At 43.9% G+C, this 18,060-nt stretch overlaps 1 protein-coding gene across 1 annotated transcript; it reads left to right on the top strand.

Moving 5' to 3' along the window:
* Positions 1–1,477: 1,477 nt before the first annotated feature.
* LOC119445194 (uncharacterized) lies at positions 1,478–15,762 on the top strand. The gene is made up of 7 exons (XM_037709518.2): positions 1,478–1,525; positions 2,811–2,868; positions 5,444–5,538; positions 7,212–7,325; positions 11,211–11,264; positions 12,769–12,822; positions 15,585–15,762. The coding sequence occupies exons 1-7, from the start codon at positions 1,478–1,480 to the stop codon at positions 15,711–15,713; spliced, it is 552 nt and encodes a 183-aa protein (XP_037565446.2). The 3' UTR covers positions 15,714–15,762.
* Positions 15,763–18,060: the final 2,298 nt, after the last annotated feature.

The following is an 18,060-nucleotide window of genomic DNA, read 5'->3' as shown; positions in this document are numbered from 1 at the left end:
TGTCAAAACGCTGGCAGCAAGCGCGTATACGCCGCAGCGGGCGAAGGTACGTGCGGTCTATCGCTTCAACAGAAACTGAGCGGCGAATGCACAGCGCATAAAGGTCAGAGCCGTGTGGAGATAAGCGACGGTGAGGGCCAGCGACGCGCGCGGTTGTTGGCAGAGGAGAAGTGCGCCCCCCCCCCCCCCTCGCTCCCTCCGGCGCTCGCTTCCCGCTTCCTTTCTTGCGCGTGGGAGATTGAGTGCGTTCGCTCTCCGTGACAGCGTGCGTGCCCGCACGCTTCCGCTCGGGCATACGGCGCGCGGCGAAGATTTTATCTATACGGAACCTCACGGCGACGGCGACGCCGACGGCAGAAATCCGGTGGAAGTGTCCATATAATTGCTATCGCAATAATAACTGAAGTTAGAAGAAACAGAGCTACGTTTGACGGAAATGCATTGACATCAGAAATTGGGAGTTGTATCACGGATGACTAAACAGTCTTACCGTCTCTGTGACTTTGAGCCGCGGCACCCAAGGAAATTAAATCAGGAAAATTTATATTTTATCAAAGAAGACGGCGCGGTGTTTTCAAGCTTTTTGTTCATAAAGATGAAAAAAAGAAGATTGCTGACAATAAATTTTATAGAAGCATCGATGGTCTATTTTTTCCCACGGTGAGGACGATAGACCGTGCCCCGTCTTCTTTTGGTTTCTTTTTCTTCTTTGTTTAGTATGCCTCACGGCATACCACGTTCAAAGCAAGCGAGGTGGACAAATGTAATCTAACTAAACAGAACCAGTGAGTCGAGAAAGTTTACTATTACTGTCAAGAACGTAATACATTTACCTGCAAGTAATTACATGTAGATGTCCCTCACGTAAAGGTTGTGAAATAGAGTCATATAGTGAACATAAGTGACAAACGTGCAATTAACGAATTATTCGCAGCAAAAAAACTATATATATATATATATATATATAAATTAGCGGGCTTTATATATAAGGGCGAAAACCGCGATCTCATTATGAGGCACACCGTAGTCGGGGACTCCGGATTATTTTTCACCACGTGGATTTATTTAATGTGCATCCAAATCTAAGTACACGGATGTTTTGGCATTTCGCCCGGATCGAAATGCGGCCTCCGCGGCCGGGATCGAAGCCCCGACCTCGACCTCAGCCGAGCAACGCCAAAGCCATTAATCTACACTGGCGGGTAAAAATTAAAATAAGACATTCGCAGGTGCAATTTCAATGCATGCTGATGCAGTGCACAGATGAAGGATATCGAGTTATGTAACTCGATATGCTAATAAGACTACCGTACAGAGGAAAACAGCAGAACAGTGAACGGTGACACCGCTCCGGTAAATGGGGCTACCGCTGATACACGCGGTAAACTTTTCCTTCAGTCACGTGTTCGCACAGAAGCAACGCGCACGTTCGTCACGATTCGTTTCGCACCGATAAAGACGACGAAGAAGAACCGCCATGGCCTCCAGCAGGTTCAAAGTCATCTGCATCCTGTACTTTTTCGCGGTGAGTATATGCCCCAGCCTCATGAAAAAAACCACTAGCCCAAACCATCACCATTCTGAGTATATACCGTGGACAGGAAACGCCGTGTCACAGAACGCTTCCGAAGAGTAGGCCGATCCTGAACGGACACAGAGGAACGGCGTGTGCACGATCAGACAGGGAAAGAATTGGCAATTCCTCATGCTACACGCCCGAGCTATACCGTAATTATGCGATAGTATTGCCCCCTCCTCATCATTCTACGATTGTCCGCCGAAACGCGCATGAACTCATTATCCAACTGTGGCCTGCCCGTGAACTCTCAGGCTCTCTCGGTCTCATTGTATTGAGTTCCATCAAGAAAAGTATTGAAGGACCCTGGTTCCACGTTTAACCTTTTATCTTCGTTTTCATTTCCTGCTTTCTTTCTGCGCCTGACCATATCGCTTTTCCCTACTCTGTCTCCTGCTGCTGATATCTCTTTCATGTCGTACTGGTGTTACGCATCCAAAATTATTAAGATTAAGAGCGATTTATTATGAGAGGTCGGCAAGGACTACTACGTTCAAACCTGCTACCCAGCGTTGGGGAAATGGAAAAGGGGAACATAAAGAGAAGGATGATGATGATGATGTCAAAGGAAAGGTATGAAAGGTTCACAATAAGATGAACGCTAGAAGTAAAAAAAAATTGACAGTCACCTAAGTATCCTTACGTGATTTGAATGCGGAAGCATTATGACATCTCTAATTAATTGGTTACCTCCATGATACGTGACGTCATACATTGTCACGTGTCCTTCAAAAGTCTACTTTAATCCAGCTTAATCAACGCTGCTCTAATTTGCCCCAACCTTAATTCACTTTAATACACTTTAATCTACCTTAATCCGCCTTGCTCTAATTCGTACCAACCTGATCCATGCTGATGATGATCTTTGGTAGCACTCGTCGACTCTTCTGCTCCGTGGAACATATAATGCTTTTTCATCAATAATTGTGGACGAACAAGGAACATCTCTGGAGCAAACGTTTTGACAAGGGAACGTAGTCTTCGTCATGTCAGCAGTTGTGAAAGCAAGCACCCTTGTCGGAACGTTAACTACACAGCGAAATTCCTTGTTCTAGCAATGTTAATCACTGGTGTTATGTATGGACGTTTTTTACCGTGTCAATATAGTCGACTAAGACAATATCCCAACTGCAGTCTCAAAAGCGTCATTGTTTTATTATGCTCAAATTTTTTACAGTGCCAGTTAGCTTTTCTTCTTACTTTTTTTTAACAAGAACTCTGTGCTTCTTCTTAGGTGACCAGTGTGGTCAACATCGCCGGTTACATTATTGGATTCCACCGAAAGCCAGGAGGTGAGACAAACAAATCAAGTATAGCACGGCCCGTGCTCGGCCCGCCATAGTGAAGCCTAATACGTACGGGGCGGTAATGTGGCTTCGCTATCGTGACGTTTTTTCAGGGAAGAAACTTGCTCCTTTGATTGGCTCGCGCACGTGTAGTAAAGAAGGGATACCTGTAATCACGTCCCTGCCACCTGGCAGACAAAGTGCGATACGTTGAAGCGGGATTTGCACCGCTCATTTTTGCTTTTATTTTTTTATTTAGTGCCTCTCGCTGGCCGTTTCTCCCACCTTTCTTTTTTTAAGCAGACTCTTTTATTGTAGCAGTGCTTCGTGAAATGAGGTGGATGAGCCGGACATCAAGCAATGTGTCCGGAACTTGTAGGGAAGTGCAAACGGACTCGAAAACGCATTGCTACCGTGCTCAGGGGTGCGCGCCGCGAAGATGAACGGCTCTAGGCTAATTCGTGCATGGCTAACTATAAAAGCAGCAGTCACGGCACAAACGCAAAAGCTTTTTAATGCGAATAGCATTCTTAGCCTACTTCAGCCGTTTTGCCTATCTATCTATCTATCTATCTATCTATCTATCTATCTATCTATCTATCTATCTATCTATCTATCTATCTATCTATCTATCTATCTATCTATCATCTTACGCCTACCCAGTGGCCCCAGTTGTCTACCTGCTTGCGTCGCTACTTATGTGCTCCTGGTCGTGATGCCCGTCGTGGTCGTTGCATCGCCGTCATTCCAGCTTTGTCATCCGACATTCGTCATGCCGCGGTCGTCACGCAATCGTTGTCAAGTCGTGTCGTCACGCCGTCGATTTATCATTGTCATCATTTCAGTAACGTCATGCCATCGACGTCATAACGCCTTCGTCATTCTCTCGAAGTCAATATTTCTTCATATTGTGTTGTCCCATATACTGTCGTCATTCAAACGCGATCATGGCGCCCTTGTCATGCTGTCATTGTCAGTCGCTATCATGACTGCGATGTCAGACCGTCGTAGATCGTTATTGAGTCGCGGTCGTGCCATAATCGTCACTCCACCTACGTCATCCGACTCTCGTCATGCCGCCGTTGTCAAAGGAACGTCGTCATACAGGTTTCCCAATAGAGTCATCGTCACGTACGCCATTGTTATCATACGTTTGTCGTCATCCCATTGTCCTCATGCCGTTATCTTGCCATCGTGATAACTGCATCGTCGTCATACAGTAGTCGTCATACCGTTATCGTCCTGGAATCGTCGTCACGCTATCATTTCACCATCGTCGTCGCCGTCGTTTCACGACATCGGCGGACACTCGCTGTCAAAACGCTGGAGTGAGGAAGCGCGGCGGCAGCAGCGAGCGAATTGACCTTCGTGCTGTTTCACGCGTACACGTGAACTAAGCCGCGAAAACGCAGCGCGCGGCGGACTCTGTCCCCGTCGCAGATGGCTTTCAAGATACAGCGGCCCGGGCGGGTGGGGGCGTCGTCGCCGTGCCTCCGTGCTCATTGGTGACCTTGGCAAGCGAGTGGCATAGCAAAGTGGGACGATATCAGAATATGTGGCATATAGCAGAACCAACGAAAGTCTCAGAATTAACACTACACGTATTAAACGGGACTTCGGGAATGTGGTCTGTCGCAACATTGCTCGATTGCTATTCTTGTCACCTTCGACAGTCATCGTGAGATGAGTTCCGCCTTAATTTTTTGCTGTACTTCTCCATTATTTCCGCGCCACGTTTCACAAAGAACTCTAATTGTCTTGGCCGGTATTAACTGAAACTGCTCTCACGTAAGAGCATTTCCTAATCGTACTCCGTTAGGCCCCCGACACTCGTGACAGCGTGATCCGTGATAACGTCACTGCCATCGTGGCAATGGCTGAAACCAGGCTACGGCCTTTAGCATATGGTAATAAACTGCGCAGGCTATTGCCGCCTTACTGTGCATTTTGGCTGTTGCCGTCTGGCAACAGCCAGACGGCAACAGCCTCGTCTATAGCAGTCCATGACTTTTGGGGACACAAGCACTTGTCTTTTTTTTTTTTTTTTTGATTTAGAAGGAGTATGCTTCTTTTTTTTTTTTTTTTTGGTCTGGGGCGGGGGGCTTGGTATTTGCTTCCACGTTTTATTTCTGTTGTGTACGAGCTGCCTGGGTCGACCGTGTCCTGTCTGACGGACATCGATGTAAATATGGCAAAGCAGGCAGGATGGTCAGTGCACTTTGGTTGATCGCTGCACTTTATGGTTTAAAAACAACACGTTAAGAAGCTCTGGAAGTTGGGCTAGTCAGTATACTATACGGATGTAATGGCACCGCAGAAGGCAAAAGAAGGCCGATAAAGACACGCAGCACACAAGTGACAACTATTCTGGAGCTCGCGTGCTGCGTGTCCTTATCCGCCTTTGTTCACTTTCTGTAGCACCATACAACAGAAATTTGGGAAAAGAAATACAATAATGTACGTAGTACGATTTTTTTTACTTCCCCAAAGGAAAAGAAATAAAGAAGTGCATAAACTAGCCTTTCGCGCAGTCTTTTTAAAGATGTTTTGCTCATTTATTGTTCATTTTTTTATTTCCCAGAGAAGATACAGGGCATCGAATTGGTCTACATCATGGAGACATCTTTTAATCTGATCTCCGACGTCGCAATGCTGCACACGCTTTATCGGCCACCGGTAAGGACTGTCTGGACGTAGCCAGAGATGCAGAACAAGAATGAAGTATGATCACCTGAACCCGGAGATTTTCAAATTAGTAACAGTTAAAATAGATGCAGTAACTAGATCGGCTGCGTTAACAATGATTACCTCCGCATAGATTGTCGCCTAAGTGCTTGTTATACACTTAGTAGTAATTTCTGATGACAGTGTCGGCGAAAAACACGGAGCGCGACAGATTGCATACGTCATCGCAATACTTCATTGGTAGAGATTACCAGCACAGTACTGCCTCTAGAAGTTTCGTTTGCAGTACTGTCTATATATCTCATATTCTTCAAGCACCCTACTCACATGGCCTTACATCCTATCTATCGTCACGATTTGTTCAAAAGAGTCTTGTTTTATCGTGATGTGGTTGAGGTATTCAAACTTCTGCTTTAGTGTTATTTCTTAAGGCTGCCTCTCAGGAGCCTTGTTCAACATGACAATTCAGAGGCGCCGACTGTGCGACACTCAATGAAAAACTGGCTTTCGGAACTACGCATCACCAGTAAAAAACCACAGGTTTGACCATACATACCTGCCTTGGCAAGGTGATACCTGCGCCTTGTCAAGTCCCCCCCCCCCCCCCCCCCCCGCGCGGAAAGTTGTAGAAGGTGTTAAAGGGTTGTTCGGAAAAAGCATCAAGCAAAAGCCCTTCACAAATCAACACCTCCCTCACCAGACAGCGTGAACTTCAACGCTGTCGGCTTATCTTACCTTGGGTAATGCAAACATCCTCAATGAGTCCCATATGAACACTGTAGAGGATGACAACGCTGTTGTCTTCATGACGACAGGTCGCATTGTCAGGCGCTCTGCGCCGAACTTAGACTTATCCCTCCCTTGTTCTTCAACAGCTTCTGCCACTTTTGCTTAGTTTGGACAAATGAGTTAGTGTCGACAGGCAGAGATGGTCCTAGCTTGGCTTGTTCGCTGCCACCACAGGATTTTCTACAGAAGTCACTCTAGAATTAACTCAGGCGCTAGTGTCTCCGTGAGCTACATGCAATCGTTGCAGTGCACATAGCACAGGAATGTTGGCTATTACATGAATTTGCCTGAACATCATGCATTTTGGCTTCAAACAGATTTGCCACCTTTTTTCGCAAATTGATAATTTTAAACAAAACAAACATTTTTCGCAACGATTATTCATATGCGCGGAGACGTATCGCCTTGCCGTGTTTAGAAAGCTGTATGACTGCTTGAAAATTTCGAAAGACAAGGTGTAAAAAAAAATAAAGTCATGGGAACGTCTAAATCCACAGCACGTAAGATTATGCAAATCCATGTACTAGCCGTAATTATCGTGGTAGCTAAACGATCGGAGGGCAACAGTACCCTCTGGTATTTTTGTAGGAAGCTCTATGTCGGCCGCCGAGCAAATGAAAGCACGCAACCGACGTTTACCTTCCCGAATGACATTTAATTTCTTCAAGAATCAAAAATGATCAATCATATCGGAACTAACCTCCTCCAAATTTGTCCCTGCCCCCAACCTGATGGATCGACTTCTTGGGGGCGGAAGTTTTTTTTTTTTTTTTTTTTTTTTATGGTTATTCTTATAAACATTTTAGCAACAACATAAAAAAAATGCTTTTCTATTTTTTTATTCAATACTTATCCTCTGTCTCTCTCTTTCTCAGCGCAACCTGGCCGTTCTCCTAAACCGGATGAAGATGTTTCTCAGCTGGAACACTGGAAGTACGATCATCTGCGTGGGCTCGCGCCTACTGGGGTGTCACCTCGCTTGCAGCAAGGTACTTACAGCGGATCGCGAAAAAACGTTATTAAAACATGAAAACTGGGCGCTTGCGTAAAACAAACGAGCCGTTTGTGGACATACATTCGAATCTTAATGGTGCGATTCAAATTTCAGAGCGCTAACAAATTTTTAAAAAGTCCCGGTAATAATGCACAAAGTATAAAATGTCTTCTTCCGGCAGCACTCGAAAGCTCTGTCTGGTCGCGGTGGATGATGCTCTACGCTGCATCGTTTTCTATAGCCCCCCCCCCCCCCCCCTTTTTTTTTTTTCGCGTTTTGTTTTCCTGTATATTCTCGCATGAAAGCTATCTGGTACGAATATTGCTACTGAAGTGAAAGCTTATATTCTGTGCATATGAATGATGAAATGTAGGAGAAAGTAAAATTTGAAAAAAAAATGTTCGCAATCGAGTGTTTCGCCATATATCAATGACTTTTATCATGAATCGCCAACTACTCAAGACGTTGTAAAAAGCTATGTATGGCTCTTCGGACTTGTTAAGTAATAATTATAAACGGGGTGAAGCATGGCCACTAATTATTTCCAGACAATTCACACAACTATTTCACACAAAGCCGCGAAAAAGCATCAGGGAGCAGGCTGCAAACATCAGCGTGACGCGACGCATTTGTGAAATAGCAAAGAGAACCACAGCGCCAAGCCGACAAATTATCGACATGCTGGCACTAAGATTTCTGAGATTATAGTTTTGGCGTATGTTTTCCGCCATATTGGATATTTTTTTGCAACGTGTTAGGAACACAGGTGGGCGAATATCAACTTTTTTCTAATACGAATCAAACACGAATTGTAGGTATCGAATATCGAATCGAATAGTCAAACGCAGATGCATATATTTACAGCAGGAATATTTATTTCAATGTACAGAAGTTATACTCACAAGCTAAAAAAAAAGAAGACCGGGACAATTACATTCAGTTTTAAACACATGATTACTAATTGTCATTAAAGACTGCTAGATTAGCCTCTCGACATTTTTGGAGCCTAGTTGCACACAAACTTTCCAATAATAAATGGCTGCTCTATGACTAGTTTTCCAAAAAACGTTGAGTAAACGGTTGCCAGAAAAGTTGACAAAATGATCTGCTCAAGGGCTTGTGTACCGTAGACACATGTAATTGGGCACGTTCCACGAAAAACATCTTTTGTTGTAGTGTAAAAGATAAGACTGCTACATGCCTAGACTGTCATAAACATTAATTAACTGACTACAAGCTAAATCATGGGTTGTCATATATACGCTTCGGTCGCGAAACCGAAAACAAAGGTTGTATTATACCCACATTCTTCCTGCATTGTTTCGAAAGCACTTGTTGTTTCACTACGATAATTTGCCATCCTTTGTTTCCCAGACAGGGAACAGTAACCAGAGTTTACCAATTGGCTTCTGCAATATAGTTGGTTAGTTTTAATATTCGATAATACCGAATATGCATACGAATAGTTAGATCCGCAATATTCCATTCGTATTCGAAAACTTGAATATTCGCCCACCCATGATTAAGAATTAAACAAGGATCATTGGTAACTGATGCATTTCCAGCTGTGCGGAAGAAACAAAGAAATCAGGAAATAAAAGAAAAGAAGACAAGAAGACAAGGAGTAAAAGAACAGGACAGTTGAAGACCAGCGTCTTATAAGACGCTGGTCTTCAACTGTCCTGTTTTTCTTTTTACTCTGTGATTTTTTCCCGAGGAATTGGAAATTGCACCAGTCATCAGAAATCCAACTAGCCCAGCTTTCTGCCAAAAGGATCATTGGGTCATAAAGTCGAGCAGCATTTCGAGTTGGGTTCACTTTTGGTTGTTCAGCATTACGACCGGGGAAGAGCGCGGAAATCTGGCGAGCACGGCCAAGCGCTGTGTGCGTGTTCTTTACGCCTCTCTTCATCTTCGTATTGATGAATGGACCAGAAACGATCGGTTAATAAGATATCCCAGTACTTAAAGCCCGCTTGTGTTCGGTTGTGTCTCTCTGCATTTAGTTTTGTTAACGACGATCTAACTACGGTCGTTTGTAAGCCGTGTTTCTTCATTACTTTATTACTACTTCATTACGACGGCGTCACTCATAACCCATTGTTCAGTAACGGGACAATAAATCTCACAATTTTATGGTGTAATTTTGTCCATTTCTATTCGCGGCTATTCTGCCCCCCTCCCCCCCCCCACCCCCCTCCTCAATTCCCCCATCCCCTCTTATATAACTCCTCACTATCGGTGCAGATATGGGTGTGCCAGTTTTGCCCATTGTTACCAGTTCTTCCCAATGGTGCCAAGACAAAAAAAAAAGTAATGTTGAGCTTCGGGCATATTGAACCCACTGGTTATCTCAATGTGGCTTCATTTCATAATGTGCTGAGTCATAGGCTGAGTACGTGCTACACGAGACCGCATTGTTGGAGGCACACACCATCTTTGACGGCAAGTTTGACGTGCTGTGTTTGATTAGCAATCGTAAAAGAATAGTTTTCTTTTTCTCGCAATGCCGACAGACAATGATTAACTTATGCAGGTGGTTTAAGCCAGGGATTCAACTTTTTTTTAGTTGAAGAAAAAAACGCGACAAGTATGACAGTACAATAAATGGGTGTTAAAATGCTTTTAATTAATTGGTCTCGCTATCATAACGCACACAGCAATAGTCGTACCACCTTGACTTTCTTTTCAAGGGAGTAATTCAGCGCAGTGCAATAAAATTATATAACTTGGACACATTTATCGAGAGTCAATCATATTTTGTGGCTGAAAGGAACAAATAATAAGGCCTGCTGCTACTTTATGGTATCAAATTAAATAAATAAGAAATAAAAACTTCTGATCCACCGAGATCCCTGACCATCCAGGGAAGGAGTGTACGGTCGCGATGTGTACAGTGCTCAGCGATTGCAACGCGATACTGGAATCCCATGATGCTCTGCGCTTTCTTGCGCCACCCGAGAGCGCTGGGTGATCGTTGAGGGGCCAAATGCAGTCACAATGCATCGCACTAAGGCTCTCGCTTTTATGTAGTACAAAAACGTATCAGCTCGGTGTCCGCAGCGCCCGCCGGTGGCTCAAAAAAGTGCCGGCGTCCACGTGCTCCAGATATTGCGTTTCATTCGCTGAGCATGTACTGTATACTTGCGACGTTGGGCGAATGTAATCGTGGCCCCAAGACCCTGACCATGTTGGTGACTTGTGAATTTGAAAACCGCTCACTGTCGCCCGCTATGAACGCCGGCAACGTTGGCGAACAAGCCGGCTCGACTTTTGCACGTCCTCATCAAGACTGAAGAAAAAAAATGTTCAGAAAGCCGTCATGGACTTCTACAGCCGAACGTATGAACATCATAAACAAAATGAGGATGTCTTACCTTCCATTTGTTGTTGCCAGTGTTGCTTGTGTCGGATCAAACGAATTTGGAGATGATAGGAGTATGCTGAGATGTTTCGATAAATTCTAATCATTGAGATTCTACAGTTCTTTTACCGAGTGGTTTTTTAGACCCGTACAGGTACAGACAAACAGTATACACGGATATCTAATACCAGTAATTCAGGTGCGGAAAAAAATATTAGCTCTCAGCTTGCTCCGCTTAAAAGCAGCTTTCTGTCTTTCTTTTCTTTTTTTAGAAATATTTGCCTACATTTTCGAACGTGATTGATCACATGACTGATCTCGTGCTTCTCATTATTACACTTCATGCTGTTCTTGGACGCACAGAATGTTTTCAAGTCCCTGCAATGCGGATCAATGATTGCTAACTAACTTCGGAGACATTTTAGGTTTTCAGAGTATTTCAGCATTCGTGGTAATGAAACTTTTTGTTTCGCCGACGATTCACGTGATCTCTCGCTTTTGATTTCTATTCTTCAGGCCAAGGTGGACCTCGAGTCGATACCTTACAACCGCGATACTGCCACACATCGGGTAAGCGTTCAAAAGCATTCATTCGATGTTATCGTTCTGGATGCAATTGTCAACAGCTCAAGTGCTGTGTACGTGGCCGAGTTCAATTCTTGATCAAAATATTATGACATATGTGCATATACGCATTTAGAGTTCACTAGGTTGTTATCTTTCTGGGTGTAATAAACAGCTCAAGTGCTCTGTCCACCGCTATTCTAATGCATAATAGGCGCATCCATGCAAAAGGTCCGCAGAAATCACGAATTACAAGTCCAAGAATTCTACTTGCAGTAAGTTCGCGTATACCTGCCATCGTATATATCTCATAATTACCTAAAAAGTCTTATCCTGGCGTATACGGGTTGCCACAGGCGGATAGGCACATGCGGAAATAGCGCCGCAACATCTTGCAACGCTGTCTTCCACAACTCGCAGGACTGCTGCTGCAGTCGGTGACATTTTTCTAGGTTTTGGCAAAGATATTGCTATGAGAAGAAGCGTTTCGCGAAGCACAAGAAATGTTCTCTGATTGATTATGATCAGGTTCATGACCCTGTGGTCAAAACTATAATCCAGAGTCTCTAGCTAAGGCGTCTTTCATAGTCATTGAGTGACTTTGGGACGTCCAACGCCACGATTTAATTCGATTCCGAGTGAGCGAAATGCGCTTCCCGGAGTGCTATGGGATCTATTAGGTTACAAGCAGCATCGGCCACACACATTGTGCGCTCCGCTTATTGTGTATTCTGGACGCAAACGACCTCGAAAATTTGTGTGCGTTTATGGCAACAACAGTAATGTGCGACGACAATGATTCGACGACCAACGTTTGCGAGGTCACTGCGGACATCACTGAAACCCTAATGCTTACAAGAGTGCTGATCTGGGCTGGTTGATTGAACATCGACATATTAAAGTAAACAGGGCGGATAGATGGGACTGCGGTAGCGCCTGTGTGGGGGTCTTCCCTTAGTCCTTTGCATATCAAATCAAAAACAGCGCGAGGAACGGGACAAGAAAGTGCGACAAACACGAAACTCGCGTTGATTTTTATTTCAAATATATGTACCAACCAGCCAAGCGGTGTGGATCAGAGAACAAACGGGCATAGCAGATATTCTAGTTGTTATTAAGATAAAGAAATTGAGCTGGGCAGGCCATGTAATGCGTAGGGTAGATAACCGGTGGACCATTAGAGTTACAGAAATAGGTGCCAAGAGAAGGGAAGCGCAGTCGAGGTTGGCAGAAAACTAGGTGGGGCGATTAAATTGGGAAATTTACAGGTGGAAATTGGAATCTGCTAGCGCAAGACAGCGGTAACTGGAGATCGCAGGGAAAGACCTTCGTTCTGCAGTGTTCATAAAAATAGGCTGATGATGATGATGAAGAAGAAGAAGGTCGCCGGAATGAAGTTAAAGTAAGGTTTCATGATATCGAGCTACATCCGTGATTAAATTTAAAAAAATTCACTACAAAATTTCGAGGAAAATTAACTAGATGAATTCTACACCTTTTCTTCTTTCAGAAAATATTGTTCATGTCCTGTGCATTCCAGTGCGCAATCATATTCATTTTCAAGGTGAGTGCATATGCGCATTCTCGTAGGTTTAGCGCCCGCGAGTTAATTACACATGCATTTGCAAGCACGTCTCTCGATTTATTCTGTCGTTTTCTCGTTGGTGAGTTTCACCACAATTGTTAAAGTCCATAACTACGGCACTGAGCTAAAAAATATATTGATTTCCTTATTTCTCGGGTAAGATACATAAAAAGTAGTTTACTTCCATTCAATAAAGCTTGTATAAATAACGAATGATTTGCTAATAAACATCAGTCTCCTTCCCGCAGTACCATAACCAATGAACCGATCGTTTTTTTTACTGAAGTAATGCTTTCCTAAATGGCTGTGAAATGTGTTGTACAGAATGTTTCTCAAACACATAACCAGGGCCCTTCGTTTTCGGGTGAAACCCGATCATTTCCGCTTTTTTTCAACCCGAACACGTTTTATCAAAATCGGCTTAAACCAAATTTCTCTCCGAAGTTTGCCCTTTCGTAAAGGGTAATAATAAATGCAGGTGTTACAAAACTAGTGAACGCTGCCCACCTTGCGTGAACATGTGGTCAGGATATAGTATGTTGGTGATATTATTCATAATTTGTAATCAGCTAGGGCAAGCCAGGAATAATTGGAGATCGCTGGGAGAGGCCTCCCTCTTGCCGTGAACATAAATATAGGCTGATCATAATGATTATGAATATTCATATATGAATATGATATATGATTGCTTTTCGCTAAACACTGAAGCGAAAACCGGCATATACAGGGTGTTTCAGCGAACACTATGAAAAATTTTTAAACATTGCCTGTGACAGATAGCAGAATTCTAGCTCATGAGCTGGGCTACTCGAAGAGGCGCACATTACTTGCACAAAAAATAGAAATGCATAATCGGCTAATTACCAACATTAATTAATTACGTTTTAACTAATTACCTTATGGCCCATATTGAAATTTACAAATTATAGCCGTGGAGTTCGCGAGGCGGATCCACTTGGAACGAATTCTCAGGATGGCACCAGTTTCGAGATTCCCGAACTTTGCGGAGAAATGTATTGTCATTCCAGTTACTTTCTTTAAGAAACGTCCTCTTATGCATTGAAGCACAAAAGTAACTAATCATTCCTAATTTTTTAGAAAGATACAGCTCTTCCTCGGGTGATTCATGCCACTCCGAACATGACCGTATATGCTGGTAGAGTCGAATGTGCCCCGTAGTGTCGGGTGTTTTGTAGCTTCTCATAGGTTCTATGCAGAGTGGTTGTCTATACTATATACTAGTATGTTCGGTTACCAGCCGCATAGCAGCAATTGACTATTTTGTACTCCCTGAAAGTTGGAGTAAGTAGGGAAATGAAAGTTGCCCTAATAAGGGACTAAGTATGTAACAAAGCTTTTTTCTTTCTTCCTTTTTTTTTTTTTTTTTTGTAATGTGACGGAAAAGCCAGCAACAGAACGTTTAAGTGAAACTACAAAAAAATTTAAAACAGGAAAGGTATGCCACTAAAATTGACATACTTATCGTTGATTATGTTTTTTTTTTTTCTTTTTTAACTAGAAATTAGTGCTGGTGGCAGATTGTATATTTTCGTTTATTTCTCTTTATTTACAAATACTCCACAATCTTTTGAAAGACCAAGTGGTTGGTGCATACAAGTACTAGCATAGTAACGCGTACGTTGTTAAAGGGGCCCTTAACCACTTTTTATCGAAGTGGAGAAAGGCATTTGAAGTGAAAACAGGCTATTTCAGATACACTTTGCCGCAAAATGTACTTCAATGCGTTCAACAGAAGCGGAGTTATTGGCAGTCGAACACGGCCTCCGCTGTGTTCCCGTTCCTTCTTCAATGCCTTGAACTGCGAAGGCTACGGCGGAGTGGGGCGGGGCCACAACGCTCCGCCTTCTAAATGTCACCGCGGCGCGCAGTTCGATTTTCATTATTTTGGATGCTAACGTAGGCGCCACGACTTCCGATTTTGATAGTTACGACGCGCTAAACGCAAGCCGCAAGAGAACACAGTATTGCCCCGAGTTAGCGGAATAAATAATTGTCTGCGGCGGCACCCAACACTGCGCCAATTCCCGGTCCCGGGCCGGCGCGGGAATGTGTCCTGAAAGTGTCACCAAGCCCGAGGGGTGGTTCAAGGCCCCTTTAAAGAGGAAGAGCGTAGCTCATAAAAGTGGGGAAAAAAATGACACATGTTAGATCAATAGCGTTTCATTTAAAAACATAAAAATCGGTAGGAACTCGGCAGCATTGACGTGGACATGCCTTCCGCGGTTATTGGACTGCCGAGCGCTAAAAGCACATTGTTTAAGCGACATAGAGTACAAGATTAAACACCAAATCTATGAAGGTGATTTCGGGCATCGTTTCTAGCAAAATAAAAAAAAGATTATTGACACAGTCGCAGAAGCACTAAGAGAATCGACGGTTGAGATATGAAGCTTCCTGCAAGTGAAGGGAGTTGGAGAACTTCATTAAAGTCAAGTCACGTCTTTATTTCGAAAGTAATGTTGAGGTTACATGGTAAAGAAATAGTACAGAAAGAGGTCTTAGAGTTTAGAAAAAGACCAACAGAGGCACCTCCAATACTGCAGAAGTTTCTTGCAACTTGGAGGATGGGGATCATAGATTTTCCGAGTTCACGTGGGAGAATATATGCTCATTTATCTTGCGTGCCGATTTACGAGTTCTACTGTCGTTAACAGAACCAAAGTTAACAAAACCAAAGACTCACTCAAGTCGGGGTACGTGTTTTTTTTTTTTTTTTTCAGTTTACACTACTGGGCGTGTTCTACCGCTTTTACGAAGAACTCCGGGCAAGGCCGACGCAGAAGAACGTCGTCCACCGCGTAGAGGCCGGAGACGCCGACTCTCAAGATTTCACCCACAAGACGACTTGACCATCACGTCGATATTTTTTTTCCTTTGTATCTTTTTTTTAACACTTAAATTTTTCTGATGAAGTTGGCCTGTTGCCTGTTCGACCGGTCCATTCATTCGAGCCCACACTTACTTCCCTATGCGCAAAGTCTTCTGCTCTTCTGGGTGTTGGGGGCGGGGGGGCAGCATCCAAGTGATTCCGGTCCTCTTGTAATTGTCCTCTTGGAATTGATTCCTGGTCATCAGGGGATATAGAAGGCGATGAGAAAGCTCCTTCGCTTCTCCACGTTGATGACATACCGTGCGCCCCACTCCGATGGCCAGAAGTCAGTTCCCCTAAAGCTTGTCGAGCTGAGAACCGTAAGCAATGCCGCGCTCGACTTCAAAGAGGCCCGTGAATCCCGCACGCTCTTTCCCCTTTCCACGCGCAGACACATCTTTCATCCGACAATATCATACCCTCACTCTTCCTAATCACGCAATCGTACATTGCACTGATCGTAGGTCGGGCCACCACGCTTATCTGTCGGGTCTGCGGGCAGCCTACTAACGCGGTTTTACATAACACGTGCTTCCCTTAAACCACCTCACGAGCGGCAATATATCCTCGTCAATGCCTTGCAGCCGGGCGAAGTGGGCCACTCTATCCGAAGACCTGCGCCGTACTCTGTGGCCGCTCCTGGTGCGCCACCACTCTCAAGGAATGATGGCCCACGTCGCTAAATTCACCACCGGGGGCCCCCACCTCACAGAGACGACTCCGACTAGAGTTTCCATATAACAAACCTTTGTTGTTCCTAACAGTAGTTTCAATTCGAAACAAAGGCCTGCACTGCAAAAGTGACGACACTGTTACGTATTCTTTCTTTCCTGTTATGGTCGGTTTCCTTTGAACGATCTTTTTCTTTTTTAATGCTCTTGCAGTGCAAATCGATTTTTTTCATATCAACGCATTGTGTCTGTGTCATTTCTTATAATCGTTATTGCTAGACATTTGCATTAGGCATCACGTTAGCCAAATTTCAGTTGATTTATGTCATACTGGATACCAGAAAGCTGTTCAGTTATATCGTATTGATATAGGCTCCTATATGCATTTCGCCACCTGCCGGATCACCACTGAATGAAGCGTTACTTATGTAGATTTAAAATATATATATATTGGGCATGATAGCAACAAACATTGCCAGCGCTCGGTCACGCACCATTGTTACTACGAAGCGACGTAAGACAATAGTTATCTGTGCTCTAGAAACAACGGTGGTTCTTTGCGGCATCGAAAATTCGAAGGCGCCCCAGCCATATAGTTTTAACGATGGCCGCTTCCCATTGATGATGCAGGAGGTAGAGGATATACGGGAGGCTACACTATTGAATAATAATGAGGTGTTGTGCCACACTGAATGTATCGAGGTTCGAGTTAAGTACGCATGAGAGAGGAGGTTACTTAAAGCTATACCTCGAATAACTTCAAGTGACCCAGTGCGATGGTAAGTGACCATGGTTGGTTAATTAATCTGTAGAACTGCTGAGCACAATGTCGCTCTTGTGAAGTGATGGGACATTGAACCAATCAATTACTAATAAATAAATAAATAAATAAATAAATAAATAAATAAATAAATAAATAAATAAATAAATAAATAAATAAATAAATAAATAAATAAATAAATAAATCAGGCTGCGGAGACTGCGCGCACATCCTTTTCACTTGTAGCAAGGGAATGCCGAAACGCTTGGCTCCATTTGGCAAGAAACGCTGGATGACCTGCGCGCGCATCAGCGTGTCCCCTCCAAGCGCTTTCAAATACCAATAAGCCAAGCGATGTGAGCGCATACACTCGACTTACAGTAGCCGCCACGGTGGGGAAACGTGCCCGCGACCTCCTACATAGCCACAGTTCGCCGTATACAACTCTTCTGCCGCAACCTCCCGTCGCCGTGCACGCGTGGGCGCGATCCGTGAATCGCATCTCTTGTCAACGACACTACAAATGAAGGTGCACGGAAGCGTAAATGTGCACTACAACATTGCGTCACATGCGGGACAGATAATTAACTTATTCATCGGTATTTCGAACCCTCATTCTTAGATTTTAAGTGCAACCATTACACCCGTGAGCCTTCAGTGTTTCGAATGAAACCCCAATTATGATGTTGCTATCATATATTTTGAAATCACTATTTCTGGCTACACATATTAAAGTTCGGCGAACATCACTCAGCACGTATCGGCAGGAGCCGTGGCACGAGCGAACTGTAGAAAGCTGCAGTTTCCCACCAATTATTGTTCGTGGGCAACAGCACACAGCCTGTGAGTTGAAATTTTCTTATCCTGATGTCATTGTCTGTACTTTTACAAAGATT

This window comes from Dermacentor silvarum, chromosome 3 (genome assembly GCF_013339745.2).
Source record: "Dermacentor silvarum isolate Dsil-2018 chromosome 3, BIME_Dsil_1.4, whole genome shotgun sequence".
Taxonomy (NCBI): Eukaryota; Metazoa; Arthropoda; class Arachnida; order Ixodida; family Ixodidae; genus Dermacentor; species Dermacentor silvarum.
This window is presented reverse-complemented; position numbering and strand designations above follow the sequence as displayed.